The sequence below is a fragment of the Onychomys torridus genome, chromosome 3 (assembly GCF_903995425.1).
Source record: "Onychomys torridus chromosome 3, mOncTor1.1, whole genome shotgun sequence".
Taxonomy (NCBI): Eukaryota; Metazoa; Chordata; class Mammalia; order Rodentia; family Cricetidae; genus Onychomys; species Onychomys torridus.
In genome coordinates this window covers 577,500-593,660 of record NC_050445.1, presented here as the reverse complement: position 1 = coordinate 593,660, position 16,161 = coordinate 577,500, and the positions used below count along the sequence as shown (strand labels likewise).

General features: G+C 54.1%; 1 protein-coding gene across 1 annotated transcript in view; it reads right to left on the bottom strand.

The window, feature by feature from the left end:
- LOC118579538 (SCO-spondin) overlaps positions 1 to 16,161 on the bottom strand; it is a 55,893-nt gene that overhangs the window by 36,589 nt on the left and 3,143 nt on the right. The window contains exons 3-32 of the mRNA XM_036180856.1: positions 15,981 to 16,160; positions 15,516 to 15,763; positions 15,329 to 15,428; positions 14,422 to 14,580; positions 14,215 to 14,294; positions 13,737 to 13,889; positions 13,301 to 13,472; positions 12,927 to 13,167; positions 12,514 to 12,658; positions 11,264 to 11,381; positions 10,451 to 10,626; positions 10,146 to 10,373; positions 9,837 to 10,002; positions 9,401 to 9,638; positions 7,182 to 7,371; positions 6,982 to 7,076; positions 6,513 to 6,769; positions 6,081 to 6,215; positions 4,932 to 5,128; positions 4,711 to 4,838; positions 4,511 to 4,620; positions 4,013 to 4,162; positions 3,825 to 3,918; positions 3,571 to 3,740; positions 3,062 to 3,295; positions 2,417 to 2,638; positions 1,768 to 2,004; positions 862 to 953; positions 553 to 784; positions 222 to 374 (exon numbers count right to left, since the gene is read on the bottom strand). Coding sequence (XP_036036749.1) covers positions 222 to 374; positions 553 to 784; positions 862 to 953; positions 1,768 to 2,004; positions 2,417 to 2,638; positions 3,062 to 3,295; positions 3,571 to 3,740; positions 3,825 to 3,918; positions 4,013 to 4,162; positions 4,511 to 4,620; positions 4,711 to 4,838; positions 4,932 to 5,128; positions 6,081 to 6,215; positions 6,513 to 6,769; positions 6,982 to 7,076; positions 7,182 to 7,371; positions 9,401 to 9,638; positions 9,837 to 10,002; positions 10,146 to 10,373; positions 10,451 to 10,626; positions 11,264 to 11,381; positions 12,514 to 12,658; positions 12,927 to 13,167; positions 13,301 to 13,472; positions 13,737 to 13,889; positions 14,215 to 14,294; positions 14,422 to 14,580; positions 15,329 to 15,428; positions 15,516 to 15,763; positions 15,981 to 16,160 — 5,100 coding nt within the window. The remainder of the gene's footprint in view (positions 1 to 221; positions 375 to 552; positions 785 to 861; positions 954 to 1,767; positions 2,005 to 2,416; positions 2,639 to 3,061; positions 3,296 to 3,570; positions 3,741 to 3,824; positions 3,919 to 4,012; positions 4,163 to 4,510; positions 4,621 to 4,710; positions 4,839 to 4,931; positions 5,129 to 6,080; positions 6,216 to 6,512; positions 6,770 to 6,981; positions 7,077 to 7,181; positions 7,372 to 9,400; positions 9,639 to 9,836; positions 10,003 to 10,145; positions 10,374 to 10,450; positions 10,627 to 11,263; positions 11,382 to 12,513; positions 12,659 to 12,926; positions 13,168 to 13,300; positions 13,473 to 13,736; positions 13,890 to 14,214; positions 14,295 to 14,421; positions 14,581 to 15,328; positions 15,429 to 15,515; positions 15,764 to 15,980; position 16,161) is intronic.

Genomic DNA, 16,161 nt, shown 5'->3' with positions numbered 1-16,161 from the left:
CATCTGCAGCAGAGACCAGTGTCTACCACTGTCCATCACAGTCCTCAGTGTCTCAACTGGTGACTCCTATACCCACAGTACCCCCAGCAACCCTCTACTCCTGCTGTGTTCTCCCAATCCCCCGTATCCAAATAGAGGACCTCCTCCCCGAGTGCCCCCTCAGTACCCCATCACCAACCTCCTTGCGCCCTTACTTGTGCCCTCTCTTCCCCTTTACTCACGGGCCTGGCGAGCACTACGGGGGCTCCCAGGCAGCAGGGCACAGTCCTGGCCCCCATTCTGGGGTGGATGGCACTGCCGGTGGCGTGTCATGGTGCCCCCACAGGGTTCAGAACACGGAGACCAGGGAGACCAAGAACTCCATTCGCCATCCACTGCAAGGGAGGGCCAGGACGGTGTGTGTGTTGGGGAGGAGAGGGCTGTGAGGCAGAGCTAGGGACCAACAGCCTCTATTTACCCCTCTGTCTCCAGGACCTACTGCCCCCTCCCCTCCCCTTCCCCTCCTCCTCCCCTCCCCTCCTCCCTCCCCCTCACAGATGTCCCTTCCCTCACCTGGGCAGGCCTCTGTGAAGCAGGCCTGTGACTGCTGCTGCGGGCCTGGGCAGTTCTGTAGCACCGGGAGACTGGATGGGGAGCAGTGTCGACTCCGAGCCTGTATGCCAGGCCCGCAGGTCTGACTGCATGGCTCCCATGGACCCCAGGAGCTCCAGGCCCCACAACCCTGCTCTTCCAGGGAGGGCTCTGCTTCATCTGCCGACTCACAGTCTGAGTTCCCATCACAAACCTGGGGAAGCAACAGGTTCAGGCTTCCGTCTAGGCGTGCAAAATCTGAGCCCACCCATTCCTGCTTGAGACTCTCACCAGCAGGAAATCAATGCAGGTGCCATTCGGGCAGGAGAATTCTGGGCAGGGAACCTCTGTCCTGTTGGGGCCTCCTGGGACTGACAGCCCCTCTGGGGAGGAAAGAATAGTTAACTAGGAATGAAAATCATCTCGTAGACTACAGGAGTGTCCCCAGCAAGAAAACAGTATCCACACCACAGTCTAGCTCATCCTCGCCCTGTAGACGGTCATGGATGCCATCACAGAGCTGCTTGGGGTCCAGGCACAGCCATGGAGCTAAACCAGAGGATAAGAGGCCATGGCATGGGGACAGCTGGGTGGACCCTAGGGATCAGAAGTGACCTACCACACCGCTGCTCCCCCAGCCCCATCCTATGCCTGCACAGAGACCAGCAGGGAAAGCCAGGGCATTAGAAGAGGACACGGGTGGGAGGCAGAGTCCTGTCCTGGATCAGAGGAACCTTTAGAAGGCGTTGAAGAATGGTCTTGGAGAAAAGTAAGGGACTGTGGATAGCCTGACACCCTCTCTGGTGAGGTATCCAGGGCATGAAGGGCTGATTTGTAAGGGCACAAAGAGTTCCACTCAGGTGAAGTAGGGGAGAAGCTGCGGACAGGGGAGCCTCCAAACAGAACTATCCCCCCATGCCCTCAGCCATCACCCACTCTTGTTCCTTCTTCCCCAAATGTGAGCAGATAAAAGACACCTTTCTACTCTCCCACGGGTCTACAGGGAAAAGCAAAAACTTTTATGGAAGGTTTCAAGGTAAAGATCAAAGAAACAGGGAGACAATCACGCAGCCTCTCTCCAGCTGTGCACCAATCTGCCACAGCCAGGGACAACGGTGGCACTTGGGAGCTCCAGGCCCCAGTGGAAGAGGCCACCAGCAGGAGGGAGATGTATAGAGTGAGGCTTGTGACTCTCACCGCAGGCCCTGGGATCCTCATCTGAACCATCCGGGCACTGTGGCACACCATCACACAGCTGTCCCGGGAACACACAGTGCGGGCTGTGGGCACAGGGCACCTGGTACAGCATGCAGGGCCCACCACAGCCAAGCTCGTCACTTCCATCTGTACAGTCCTCCTCCTGGTCACAGCGCCAGCCCTGAGGAGTGCATTCTCCACTGCTGCACCGGAACTCGAAGAGGCTGCAGGAGGACGCTGCAGTGGGTGTGTTGGTTAGGCCAGCAGGAGTGGACTCTCGGCTCTCCAGGTCCACCTCGCCCTCACATCTCTGGGAATGCCCTCTAATTTCAGCATCCCCGACTCTTACCTGAGCACACCCCTTCCCAGTCTAGCCCACCCCGTCTCGTGTTTGGCTGCTGTTTTGTTTTCTGCAGGCTTTCCCCTAGTCCCTAAATGTCCTCTAGCTTCTCCTTCCCTGTTCAGAGGGAGGCTCTGAACACCAGGAAATAAATCTGGACTTTCCATCCTCCCAAACACTGAACACATCATTCCAGAGCCCCCAGCTCTAGAGTTTGGTCCAAATGCTTCCTCTGGGATACTCGCCCATCCCCTTCCTGGGCAGCTCAGGCTTCAAGTTTTCTCACTCTATCTATTCCCAGAGACTCACCAGGGCTGGCACTGCCCATAGGACTTGATGCTGTAACCAGAGAGCTGGTAGCAGGGCTCTGCCAGGTGCCAGCAGGGGGTGTAGGCAGAGAAGGCAGAGAGCAGTGAGCAGGCCCCTCATCAGCTCCATCTGGGCAGTCCCAAACTCCATCACACAGCTGCATGGTCCTAACGCAAGTGCCGTCGCCACAAGATACTTCTCCAGATGTGCAGCTCACCTGTCCTGAAGCCAGAGGAGAGGAGGTGATCCTGGGACTTAGCCCCTTCTAAGACTTATAAAAATGTATGTGTCTCTGTGTCTCTAAATGTAAGCCACATGTGTGCAGGTGCCTGTGGACGCCAGAAGAGGATGTCAGAACCCCTGGAGCTGGAGTTACAGGTGGTTGTAAGTGGCCCAATGTGGGTACTGGAAATTGATTTCAGATCTTCTGGAAGAGCAACAAATAATATTAACCATTGAGCAATCCAGCCCCTAGGATTAACACTTATGCGATCTCTTTGGGATATCTCCATTCGGTCACTGACGGGTACCACCTTCCCGAGTGGAGACTTGGCATCGAAGGGGATGAATACACAGGGGCCTTCCAGGATCTGGACCCTGAGAGGGGGTGCCTAGTGGGCTGGAGACAGGGCAAAGACTCCTCACCCAGGCAGGACTCTTCATCCGCAGCATCCAGACAATCGGGATGGCCATTACACAGCAGGGCAGGTGGCAGGCAGCGACCGTCAGCACAGGCCAGCGAGCCGTGGGGACACAGGCACCCCTGCTCATCTGTGCCATCTCCACAGTCATCCTGCCCATCACAGAGCAGAGCCAGGGGCAGGCAGTGGCCAGACTGGCAAGACATCTGTCCCTCCCCACAGCCTGAGGTGGCACAGCCTAGCATGGGGAAAGCAGGCAGGTTCAGGATACAGTGTTGCCAAAGATCCTGGCCTAAGAAGGATCAGAACACACACACACACACACACACACACACACACACACACACACACACACACACACACACCGTCCCTCAGTCCTCACCCATCACCTAAGTCATAGCTCCTGGCAGGAGAAGCAGCAGCTTAGGAAGCCACCCTGGGGTCAGAATCTGCAGCTTCGGTAAACCCAGTTATCTGTGCCTGTGAGTGCCACACACAGGTAAACACACTCACCCTCCTCATCTGAGCCATCACCACAGTCATCCTGGTTGTCACAAAGCCACTCAAGTGGCACACAGTGCCCCCTCTCTCTGCACGGAGCCTCTCCTTCTGCACAGCCAGGTTCCATCTCCTCACAGGGGACACCATCAACTCCACAATTCCACTGACTTTCCTGACAGGTGCTGAGCACAATGGAGGCCTGGCATTAGCCACACGTCAGCTTGTTCAGCCCAAGGGCACAGGTTTCTCCCGGGTCTCCCACTCACCAGTTTCCACAGTCCTTTTGCAAAACAGTCCCTGGTGGGAAGAAACTGCCACCCCACTCACAGGGACAGGCAGCCAGCTGCACACAGGCTCCTCCTGAGAGCACAGAGCATGGGATTCAGAACAAAGGATGCCCAGCCAACACTTGTGGCTGCTACCCAGCCTCAGTGTCCTCTCCCCAGGAACACACCATGCAGCAGTGTCCCCTCAGGGCAGAAGCAGCCCTCCACACAACTGATGGTCTGGCAGTGCCATCTGGTCTCAGGATGGCGATCATGGCAGGTGGGGGGACAGGTAGAGCCACAGGCTTCATACACCTGACCTCCTTCACACTGTAGGGCTGGATAGGGAAAAGAGGCTCTGCTCACTGAGGTCCAAGGGCACCAAGAAGCAATGGCGCAGGATAGACAGCTTCAGTTGACACCCAAGGACAGCACGGGATGCACACTGTAGACCTTTGCCAAGACGCCCCCCCCCAAACAAAAACAAAAACAAAAACAAAAACAAAACCAAGATGAAGGATGCTAGCTAGCCCTGTGCATCAGCCATTCTCATGTTTGGTCCATTAAGAAAAGTATCTAGCAACAAAATGAGCATCCAGTTCACATTTGAACCTAAGTAATTAAATGGCTAGCTGGTGGGACAGGAAAAGCACCTTTCAAGGATTGAGAGAGTAGGGCACACTCACGGCAGAGTTCCTGGCTGCGCCAACGCACATGGTGTCTGTGCCGGGCACACTCATCAGCATAAGCGGCAATGGCTGAGCAGAGGCACTCACAGTCTCCCCCTGTGTCACAGCTGTGGGGTGGAGCCATCACCCTATCATACACCCCACTCCCTAAACACACCTCAGCATGCCCACTGCACCCACCCCCCAGCCCTCCTTACCTGCAGGCATCGTACACACACCACTCATAGTGCTGCTGCGGGGGCACCTCTGTGTGGCACGAGGCAAAGATGGACTGCAATATCACCCCACAGCGGGCCTGGGCCCAGTTCACCCGATGGGTGTTCACCTGCAACACAGGGTGCTTCTGTGAGCAACCCTCCCCGCCCCCTCTCCCAGCTATCACACCCCTACCTCCCTCTGGCTGCCATGCCCTGCTCACTGCACAGGGATGTGGAAGGTCTCCTGGCTCGGGGCACAGGGGATTGAGACGCCAGGAATGGGCAGCAAGCTCTGCTGTGGGCTCCAGGACTCCTTGGCGGCTCCGCAGATCATTACTGGCATCACCATCGAAGTCTCCACACAGTCCAGCCACACGACCTTGGAAGTGGGGGGACAGCTGTACCAGCACCCGGGTACCTGGTGGCATTATAAAAAGTGACCCTCAGCTGGGCTGGGGCGGAAAGACACATGGGTACAACAGCCTCCTTGCACAGGTGCCTGTACCCAACAGGGGGTGCTGATTCCCTCTTCTGCGGATAACTGCAAAGATCAACATCTGGGAGTCAACTAGGAACCTAGCTTCCTAACTAATGCTAGGTGAGAGACAGCAAAACCCCCCAACCAGGCCAGATTCGGGTGGCTTCAGGGTGGGCTGAGAAGCTCCAGGCTAGCCCAGAAGCTCCAGGCTAGCCCAGCTGAGAGGACCAAGTCCATACAGGATTATTTTGGTTTCCTTCAAGGCCTCACTAACAGTTATATTTCTAAAACACCAGCTGCTTATGTTTGGGTAGTGAGATGTCAGCAGGTCTGTTTCATTTCTTCCTAAAACTTGGTGTTTTCTAAATGTTTCTTCGCTGGGGCTGTCATGTTTGTAAAAATGAAGAAAAACACAGTTATGAAAATATAATATGGGGACTGGAGAGATGGGTCAGTAGGTAAGAGCACTGGCTGCTCTTCCAGAGGACCAGGGTTCAATTCCCAGCACCCACACGGCAATTCACAACTGTCTGTAACTCCAGTTCCAGGGGATCCAGTGCCCTCACAGACATTCACACAGGCAAAACACGAATGCACATAAAATAAAAATAAATAGTGGTTTGTTTTTAAAAAAGAAAGTACAATATTGAAACTCCAACCACTTCCAAGGGCTGTGAGTTAGGGGTGGCCACTGGCCTGGGGGCACTGGGCAGAGGGCAGGACACAGCAAAGATCTTGGCCTGTCTGTCATACTGGAAATCTGCCCCAAGTGGGCAGTCAGGGGTCAGTCTCAACCTCAGAGCTTGACAGGCACTGGGAAGAGGTTTTGGGGGAAACCAGCCACCATTGTGAAGGCCTCATGTGGGGCAAGGGCAAGAGGGCAGAGCCTGACCTCCATCCCAGAGCAGAGTGAGACCTAGGCGTGTTGTCAACAGTAGGAAGAGGCCAGCATGGCGCAAGCTCAGTCCAGGGCCTGTATAGACTTTGGGGAGCTTTATGCTCACCCCATTCACTGTTACTGCCTGGCCTGGAGAAGAAAGGGGGTGTTAAATGTAGCCTGGCTCCCAAAAGATCCTCCCAGCCACTCTTCCAAACTTTCCTTTGCTTATTTCTCTAGGTGACCTTGGGTGGGTCCTAAGATTTCTTTGGGCCTTGATTTTCCAGAGTTCTGGCTCCAACAAACCCCACCATAAGGACAACCAAACCCAAGGAGGAGCTGAGAGGGAACCTGGGCCCTGGCAATGCTGAGGAGCTGTGATGCTACACTGTGATACCCCCTACCGTCTGGCAAGATGCCAGCTATCCTTGATAGAATCACAGCCACCTCTAAGCATGTGCACAACAGTGCTGTCCAGACGCACGGCCAGTGCCTTGGTACAAGTGAGGCCACTGGTCCCACAAGGCAGGTTCTGGACGGAGATGCTGAAGCGGCCACTAGCCTCTCTCACAAGCAGGTACTCGCAGGCCCCAAGAAAGGTAAGGACCAGCCCATCAAATGTCACATAGTGGGGAGCACCAGATGCCTGGCACCATCCACTGCACCGCTGCCCTGTGCAGTGCCACCGCTGGCCCTGGCACACACTGTGGGCAAGAGACAGGACAGGGCCATTAACAACAGTGACAGCCCAGACAGACCGAGTGTGAAGAATTCTAGAAGGTTCCCAGTGTTCAGACCACTCTAAAAATTCCGTCCCATCTACTATTCCAATCCCTTTTAGTGAAAAGAGGTATGATGGCTGGGGATTCAAGGGTCACAAGGTCACATGGTAACAGGTGACAGGGACTGTGCATACCAAATGTTGCAATCTTCCTGGATGGTGGCATTGGGTGGGTACCATCGCCCATTGTGACGACAGGGACAAAGATCAGGAGTCACACAGCGCTTGTCCTGGGTGGAGGGTGAAAACACTGGTTTGGACAGCTAGGGAGCAGGGCAGGATCCTTGTATAGGGAGAGCATCTTGGAGCCCCATGGGTCTCCTTCCCAGTCTCACCAGCAGCACAGTACCAGGGGGACAGACACAGCCATCAGAGCTTCCAGACAGACAGGAATGATTGGTGCCGGGGCTGTCACAGGTGAGAAGGCAGGCACCAGGGGCATAGATGAGCTCCTGAGGGCAGAGTGCCCGCTGTGGGGGGCAGTGGGGGGCTGTGCAGTTCCAGAGGCCCCTTTCCTGGCAGATGCTGTGGAGGAGGGAAAATGGAAGAGCCAGGCCCAGCATGAGCTCATCTGGCTATCCTAGGCCCTAGTCTGCCATAGTGAATCTCAGGAACCTAGACCCCTGCAGGCATCTGGATCCCCTAATGCCTGGTAGGAACCCAGCCCCAATTCTAGAGACCAGAAAAGCTCAACTTCCAACACCCTAGCCTCCAGCACAGGAAGACAGGCTGTTCAGGAAGCCCACATGCCTGGGATTCACAGTCCGCCTTCTGTCTGGCTCCCATGGGGCTAGTCTTAGAACTCATGAATGGGGCGGAGATACTGACTCGCCTAATGTGATGACTAATCTTGACTGTCAATTTGATGAGATTGAGAATCACCCAGATACGATCCCTGGGCCTGTCCATGAATGATTTTCTAGACTGGGTTCATTGAAGTGTGAAGACCCACCCTGACTGGGCAGTACCATTCCACAGGCTGAGGTTCTGGGCTAAATCAAAAGGAGAAAGCGAGCCAAGCCCCAGCACCCATCTCTCTCCTTGCTTCCTGACTAAGGATGCAATGTGACCAGTTACCTGCTGCCACCATGACTTGCCCACCATGATGGACTGTATTTCTTTGCACAGTGAGCAGGGATTATCATGTGCCCTCTTAAGCTGCTTCTTGTCTGGTGTTTGGTCACAGAAACAAGGAAAGTAATTAAGACATTTACCACTTGTCCAAGCAGCAGAGGGGATCCATGGAAGTGCCCTGGAGCCTACCTCTGCATCCTCAGGTATAGACCTCATCTTTCCTCTGTGGTATAGACCGCATCTTTCCTTTGTGGTATAGACCTCATCTTTCCTCTGTGGTATAGACCTCATCTTTCCTCTGTGGTATAGACCTCATCTTTCCTCTGTGGTATAGACCTCATCTTTCCTCTGTGGTATAGACCGCATCTTTCCTCTGTGGTATAGACCTCATCTTTCCTCTGTGGTATAGACCTCATCTTTCCTCTGTGGTATAGACCGCATCTTTCCTCTGTGGTATAGACCGCATCTTTCCTCTGTGGTATAGACCTCATCTTTCCTCTGTGGTATAGACCTCATCTTTCCTCTGTGGTATAGACCTCATCTTTCCTCTGTGGTATAGACCTCATCTTTCCTCTGTGGTATAGACCGCATCTTTCCTCTGTGGTATAGACCTCATCTTTCCTCTGTGGTATAGACCGCATCTTTCCTCTGTGGTATAGACCGCATCTTTCCTCTGTGGTATAGACCGCATCTTTCCTCTGTGGTATAGACCGCATCTTTCCTCTGTGGTATAGACCTCATCTTTCCTCTGTGGTATAGACCGCATCTTTCCTCTGTGGTATAGACCGCATCTTTCCTCTGTGGTATAGACCTCATCTTTCCTCTGTGGTATAGACCGCATCTTTCCTCTGTGGTATAGACCTCATCTTTCCTCTGTGGTATAGACCGCATCTTTCCTCTGTGGTATAGACCTCATCTTTCCTCTGTGGTATAGACCTCATCTTTCCTCTGTGGTATAGACCTCATCTTTCCTCTGTGGTATAGACCTCATCTTTCCTCTGTGGTATAGACCTCATCTTTCCTCTGTGGTATAGACCGCATCTTTCCTCTGTGGTATAGACCGCATCTTTCCTCTGTGGTATAGACCTCATCTTTCCTCTGTGGTATAGACCTCATCTTTCCTCTGTGGTATAGACCGCATCTTTCCTCTGTGGTATAGACCGCATCTTTCCTCTGTGGTATAGACCGCATCTTTCCTTTGCTTGAACAAACTCTGCGTATCTGAGTCTCATTTCCTCATGGACCATCAGGAATGGTTTTTCATACCCCCCCCCCACACTTTCTTAGACTATAGTTAGGAAGTCAAATCAATACAATAGGTACTGGACATGAAGCTCTTGAAGCTGACAGCACCCCGGCACTGAGGAAGTATCAGCACCCTGCCATCCCTCCTTGGCAATCCACGGTGACCATGCAGCAGCACCACCAGCCATTCTCTCGAAAGCCCTTCTTCTTTTTGTCTGAGGGTGGCAGTTCTTACCAGTGGCTGCAGTCTTTTGTGGTGGTGATAGTGCCAAAGGTGTAAAGATGGCCTTCAAGCTGACAGGGGCACATGCTGGAAGGCACACATTGGCCCTCAAGGCCCCACAGCAGTCCGGGAGGACAATTACAACCGGCCACACAGCTGCCAAGCTCTTTACACTCTTCGGGCTCCCCACAGTGATGACCACACACTGGGGCACACTCCTGGTATTCCTGGCCACCAGGACACAGGACAGCTGGACACAGGGATACGTGCAAATCAGAAGCCTAGCCACCCTGTCTGGACTTCAAGTTCCTGTGCCTCTACAGGAGAAAGTGCCTAGAAACAGTCTGGTAAGGAACGAGTTCCTGCCCCTCCAAATCCCCCAAGTGGAGGGCACGAGGAAAGGGAGGTGAGGAGCCCAGGGTAGGGTTGGCTTGGTGGGGATACTCACGGCACAGCGTCTCATTCCTCCATTGCAGTAGGACACCCTCCTGGGCACAGCGGCGTGCATAGGCAGAGAGCACGGGGCACAGACAGTTCCTGCCAGGGGCACAGCCACACACAGCCTCCAAGCAGCGCAATCGGAATGGTTCTCTGTCTACTAGCCCATGACACTCCTTTGGGAAAAAAGAAAAGGGGCAGTTCATTCCTCATGGAGTCCCTTTCCTTGAGAGCCCATTGATGTCTCCCTGTGCCCTTGACTCTTGCTTGCATTTTGTATCCTTGATCTCATGAGCAGAGGATGGGGACACCCTAGTACCTGAAAGATGGGGCCATGCAAGATGGCACAGGCTTCCTCTGCAAAAGGGAGGCGCTGGGAGTAAGTGCTGCAGGAGGACAGTGGAGTACTATCCATCAAAGGGCATCGTCCATCACCTGACACTTGGAACTTGCTAGCAAAGGCGGTGACACTGGTCTCTATGTCCCCAGCTGGTGTCAGGAAGTCATCCTGCTGTTTCCAGGTAAAGGTACCACATAGACCCTGCACCTGAGCCATGGAAGACATAAAAGTGAAATCCAGTCTTACTTAGCCTAGCCCAGACACTCACTAGCCCCCTAGCATACCTGATAGGCATGACGGGGGTCCAGGGTGATGTAGGCTGCAGGGTCAGCCACACCCCAGAGAACCCAGGCCCCAGGCCAGCGCAACAGCAAGAAAGTGGAGGAGGCACGGGAAACATTGATGTCCTCAGCACCAATCCAGGGCAAGCCTACATCCTGCCCATCTACCAGCACAGCTCCTGGAAGAGAGGCCTGACCATGTGATAGGGAACCTGTGGGAGGATGGGGCAGCAAGACGGGAAATACTTGGCAAGATGGGAGTGTATGTGTCAGGGTGGGATGTGGGAGCAGCTAGAGTGATCCCTGGAGGCCACTGCTCCTACCAGAGACCACCCTTCCATAGCTCAAGAACCCACATCATCATGTTTGCATATCCCTTTGTTTGTGTGGTCAGTGTGGGGGGGAGCCAGCACCAGGCCTGGGCATGACAGAGTTAGAGGGACAGTGGCTGAGAGGGGCCAGCCTCAGCTGCTCATGCGCAAGGCCTGTCCAACTCACATAACGGTGTGACTTGTATTTACCACTGAAAACCAGCAGAAGGTGTCTTGGGAAATATTCTTGGGATAGTGTGTCTGCCCCTGGGAGGGGAGCATGAGGCAATGTAGGCATTTGGTTCATCTGTAGGAATCTAGAAGGGATGGTTATTGAAATCCAAAGAGGGCGTGTGGAGGGCAGGCATGGAGTAGGCCTGAGTTGGCAGGGTAAGAGCAGTGGACAACAGGCCCAGTTGGCACCCTGAAGAAGTAGACTGCAGAGCCGTTGACTCCCCTGAGAACAAAGGCCCCACACTAGACAAGGAGGCAGAGCTGACAGTACCTGAGTATCTGAGCTGAATGTGGGTGCTCCCCAGGAAGACAGAGAGGGCATGGAGGCAGCTGCCCGTGTCACAGGCCCCATGCTCCAATGCAACCAGCGGCTGGCCTTTCACAGAGTCCTGGGGTAGACAAGGTGGCAGGGGTGTGTGGAGAAGCCATGAGGAAGCCTCAGTAGAGTGATGACTTCAGCTCCCACCCCACACAGGCGCTAACCAGCTTCTAGCCAGACAGATTCTGTGAGGCAAGGGGCTTAACCTCACCAGGGACTGATATGGGTGAATGGATGTGAGAGCATGTGGGGAAGAGATTTTGTGTGACTGCATGTCTGTATGTGTGTGCGCGTGCATGTGTGTGTGTGCGTGTGTGTGTGTGCGTGTGTGTGTGTGTGTGTGTGTGTGTGTGTAGTTTGGAATGGTAAGATCCCCATCTTTCCGCCCCATGGGTGTTCCTTATTTGTATACATATATGTGTAGATTTGTTGAATCTACTACATACACATACATGACTGTGTGTATGTGTGTGGTCCGTGTGCTGGCACGCAGCCTCCATCTCTGTGTGTATATATCATCCATGTTTGGCCAGGTGACTGGGAAACAGCTCCCTGGATCTGCTTGTTGACCCTGCCCTCCCCCATGTCCACCCCACCGTCAAGGAGGGACAAGTACGAGGGTTGCAGTAATCGAACACTGAAATTGAGAGATCACTGGTCAGCCCTTGGAAGGACTGAAAAACAGCATGGTGTGTGACGAACTGGAGAAGCCCCAGCTCTATTGGGGAGGGTCCCTTCTCCCTCCTGCCTGTGACAAGCCCAGGGTTTTACATCTGTAAAAGGAACTATGAAGATGGGTTTGGTTCTGTGACCCTAGATTGGAACAGCCAGTTAAGAGAAATGGGGACTAGAAAGGACAATGTGCGTGTGTGCGCATGCATGAGTGTGTGTGTGTGTATGTGTATGTGTGTGTGTGCTTGTGTGTGCATGTGTGCGTGCGCATGTGCATGTGCCCGTGCGTGTGTGCACGCGTGTGTGCATGTGTGTGTGTATACATGTGTGTGCATGCATCTCAACTGTATGTGTGGGAGTATGCAGGCAGCCATTCTCCTGCCACCACTGCTGTCCATCTTTCCTCAAAAGAGGCTGTATGTTCCACCTCTTTCTTTAGTGGCTTGCTTACAGTTATGTCCCCTCAGAGCTCTCCTGGGAGAGCTCCACTCTGAAAAAAATCCTCTTTCTGAAATAGGCTCTCTGCTCACCTGCACCAAGCTGTAGTGGCAGCCTGGACTGCCCCTGAAGGAGAAGCTCCGCCCATCAAAAGTGAAGTAATGCCCGTCACCGCCCACTGCACATTCAGCAGGGCACAGGGCCTGGGCACAGTGCCAGCGGCCATCCTGGCATACACTAAGGGCAGAGGGGGTGGGACAGTGCGCTGTGGCACCAGACCCATCCCAGAGCAAGGAGCTGGACATGACCCACTCCCAGCCCATTGGTTCTTTCTCTCCCCTTGGCACACCCATCACCATAGTCATTAATCATGCCAGAAAATGTCACAGGTCACTGGGTGGGAAGCCCCAGAATGCACTAGTTATTTGGAGGATCAAACCTCAGAGACAGCATAAAGAAAAGCAGCAGAGAGAGCTACATGGCCTAGTAGAGCCCAAAGACCCACCAAGGGTTGCACTGCTGGTTCACAGTGTCACCAGGGGCGTAGCGCTGGCGCCGGTGGTAGCAGGGGCAATGGGCAGCAGGCACACAGTGGGCACCATCCCAAAAGAGGCCAGCCGGGCACTCACAGCCACTCAGACACTCTTTCCCACAAGACCCCTCCTCTTCCTGGGCTACTGCTGAGCAGCTGGGTGGGCAGGATGAGACACAATCAGAGTAGAGCTGCCCCCCTGGACACAGGCGTTCTGTGGGAACAAAAACGTTCTGTGAAGGGCTGGCCTTGGAAATCCAAGAGGCTACAAGAGACAGCCAAGGGGCCCTCAGGAAACAGGTCACTCAAGGATCTTGGTTAGTTTGAGGTGGGCAGACCCAGCATACCACAGAAGCCAGGCTTTCTCCAGCGCACGTGGATGTTCTGTCTAGCACAGGCCTGGGCATAGTTGGCTAAGGTGGCACACACAGCTTCCTGCTGCCCCTCTGGGCCACTGCCTGTTCTGGCTCCAACACAGTAGGCAAAGAGGCAGGTCTCATGGTACTCATCTGGGGAAACCTGTAGGGAAGGGAAATCTTCAGCCAGCAAATGTCCTTTCTCACCAACATCTGCCTCCTCTTCCTTTACATCCCAACTTGAAACCAATAATAAGTGCTGGAAGGGGACTCCAAGAATAGCCATCTTGTTCTCAGAGGTAAAACCAAAGACAAGGAAAGGATGTCTCGACCCAATGAACCTAAAGGTGGGATCAGATCACCCAATTGGTACCTCTCTAGCATCCACTGTCCCCCTACAGAACCCTGCGCTCCATCCCACCCATACCTGGGCATGACATTGCCAGAATGGATCCTCCAGCAGTTGGTGGCATATATCCTGGGCTTGAGCTTGGAGCTTGCCAGCTTCCAAGCCTGCTTGGGTGCCTTGCAGGACACCGTCACAGCCCTGGACCACCTCTACGGCATCCAGACACCCAGGCTGAGGACAGAACCAGGCCAGGAAGGAGTGACAAGGGACATTAGCCAGGAAAACAAGAACGTGACTCCTGCCCTCATAGATGCTCAACTGTCAATGCCCACCAGACCTCGTTCTGGGCTGCAGATGGAGGCAAAGTGACAGGCCCAGCCCATAGAAAGAGGAGCCAGGGTCAGTCAGCGCAGACAGAGCTGGTCAGTAGCCACATCAAGGAGGACCCTGGGGTAGTCATTACACAGCAGTTGCCAGGCTCCCTATGGAACCTGGAACCTGTGTGCTCATTCTGAGGACCCCAGGAAAATAGTGGGCAGGCAGGAGGCAGTCTCACCTCATAGCCAGGGAGCCTCCATGAATTCCCAAAGGTGGCTGCTACCATGGCCAGTGCCCCTTCTGGCTCCACAAAGTCATCTGAGGACATTTGAGGTCAGTGCTAGACCTGGAGTCCTATGTCTTTTCCCTCCCTCCCTCCCTCCTTCCCTCCCTCCCTCCCTCCCTCCCTCTGTCCACCAGCCACACCAAGTCACATCTCACATACCCTCTGGCCGGCCATTGTAAAGCCCACAGAGGCCCTGTGTCCGTCCCCAAAACTCATGGTCCACGGAAATGGAGATGGAACTGGACCTGTCCAGTCTCACAACAACCCCTAGGCCCCCAGAGAGCACCAGCCAGTCCCCCTGCCACTGCAGGCTCATCCCTGGGAAGAAGAAATTCAGTCTTAAGGATCACGCTCCCATCTCATCACAGCATGCCCTAAACTGCCTAGGGAAAGAATTCACACAAATTTACAAGTTCTGCCATGGTTTTCCTGATGTGGCTGCTATCTTGAGAGAGTAAACTACAATACACACACACACACACACACACACACACACACACCATATACACATACACACATATACACACACACACACACACACACACCATATACACATACACACAAATACACATACACACACACACTATCCACACCACACATATACTACATACACATTCCACTCACAGCACATATACACATACAGTACACATGCCTTACACACAGTCCATGCACCACAACATACAAGATATACCACATACCTCACAGCATACATACACACATACCACACTTCTACACAGACAATACATGGACAGTACACATACACTCCACCCACCCACCCACACCACACAGATACATTCACACTTAACCCCAACCTCCTATCTCAGCCATGATGAAATTCTCTTGAGGCAGGTGGGGAAACTGAGGCTCAAGACAGTTAAACAGAGTGACTTGCCCAAGTCGTAGTTAAAGGCAGTAGGGAGTGGGTGAGCCAGGCTTATGCCTTCCTGATCCTTAATTTTCAAAAGCTTCCCAACAGTACTCAGGGGTACGCAGCAGCTCTGCCCCAGCCTGCCACCCTACCCTTAGGAGTGGGTAGACCATCCCAGAGGAGAGAAGGCGTCCTCACCATGGAGCAGCCGAGGCTCCCCAACAGGCACTGGCTGGCCCTTCACAGAGACCTCTCCATCTTGGATCAACACCTCCTCAGGGCCCATCATCACTCGAACCTGAGAGCCAGCAGTGGATCAGATGTGTAACTCTTCTCTCCACCATGTCCAGACCTTCCCTGGGGTTCACCTCTCTCCCTTCCTCACCAGCCAACAGTGCCCAGGCTGGGGACAGTGGACCCTAGGCCTGAGGTGGATAGCCCAGGTGGAATCCACAGCACCAGCTAGCAAGTAGGCACATTGGCCCAGGAAGTGGTAGTGACGCCCGTCAAAGGTTTGGTAGTGGAAGCCGGACCAGGTGGAACAGGTAGCTGAGAGACGCTGGCGCCAGCTCCAGAGCTGGCCTACAGCTCCTGCCAGAGGCTGCCGGAGGGCTTCAGAGGAAGAAGCATTGCCTGAACAAGATACATCAGCTGTGAGCCTCTAAATGCAGGGACAGAGGTGAAGGGACAGTTCCTGGCACAGCAGGAGGTATGACAGCAGGGCATGGTCCCTCCAGAGAGACAGTAGAAGTAGCCAGGGCCTGGCGGAAAGGCCCAGAACTCTTAAGTGTGAGGGTAAGGGTGAGGGTCTGGATATGCCTGTCTCTAAGATTGGAAGCTACAGACCCACCTGGGCGGTGCTGACCCAAACAGCGGAGGCACATCTGGGAGCTGCTGTCCCACCAGCTGTGTCCCCAGGGTTGGGCGCAGCATTCTTCCAGGCTTCCTGCCGAAGAATTAGCTGAGCCTGCTGGAGGTTGGCACTGCCATGTGGCAAAGCAGTGGCCTGCAGGGCTGGCTTCAGCAAGGGC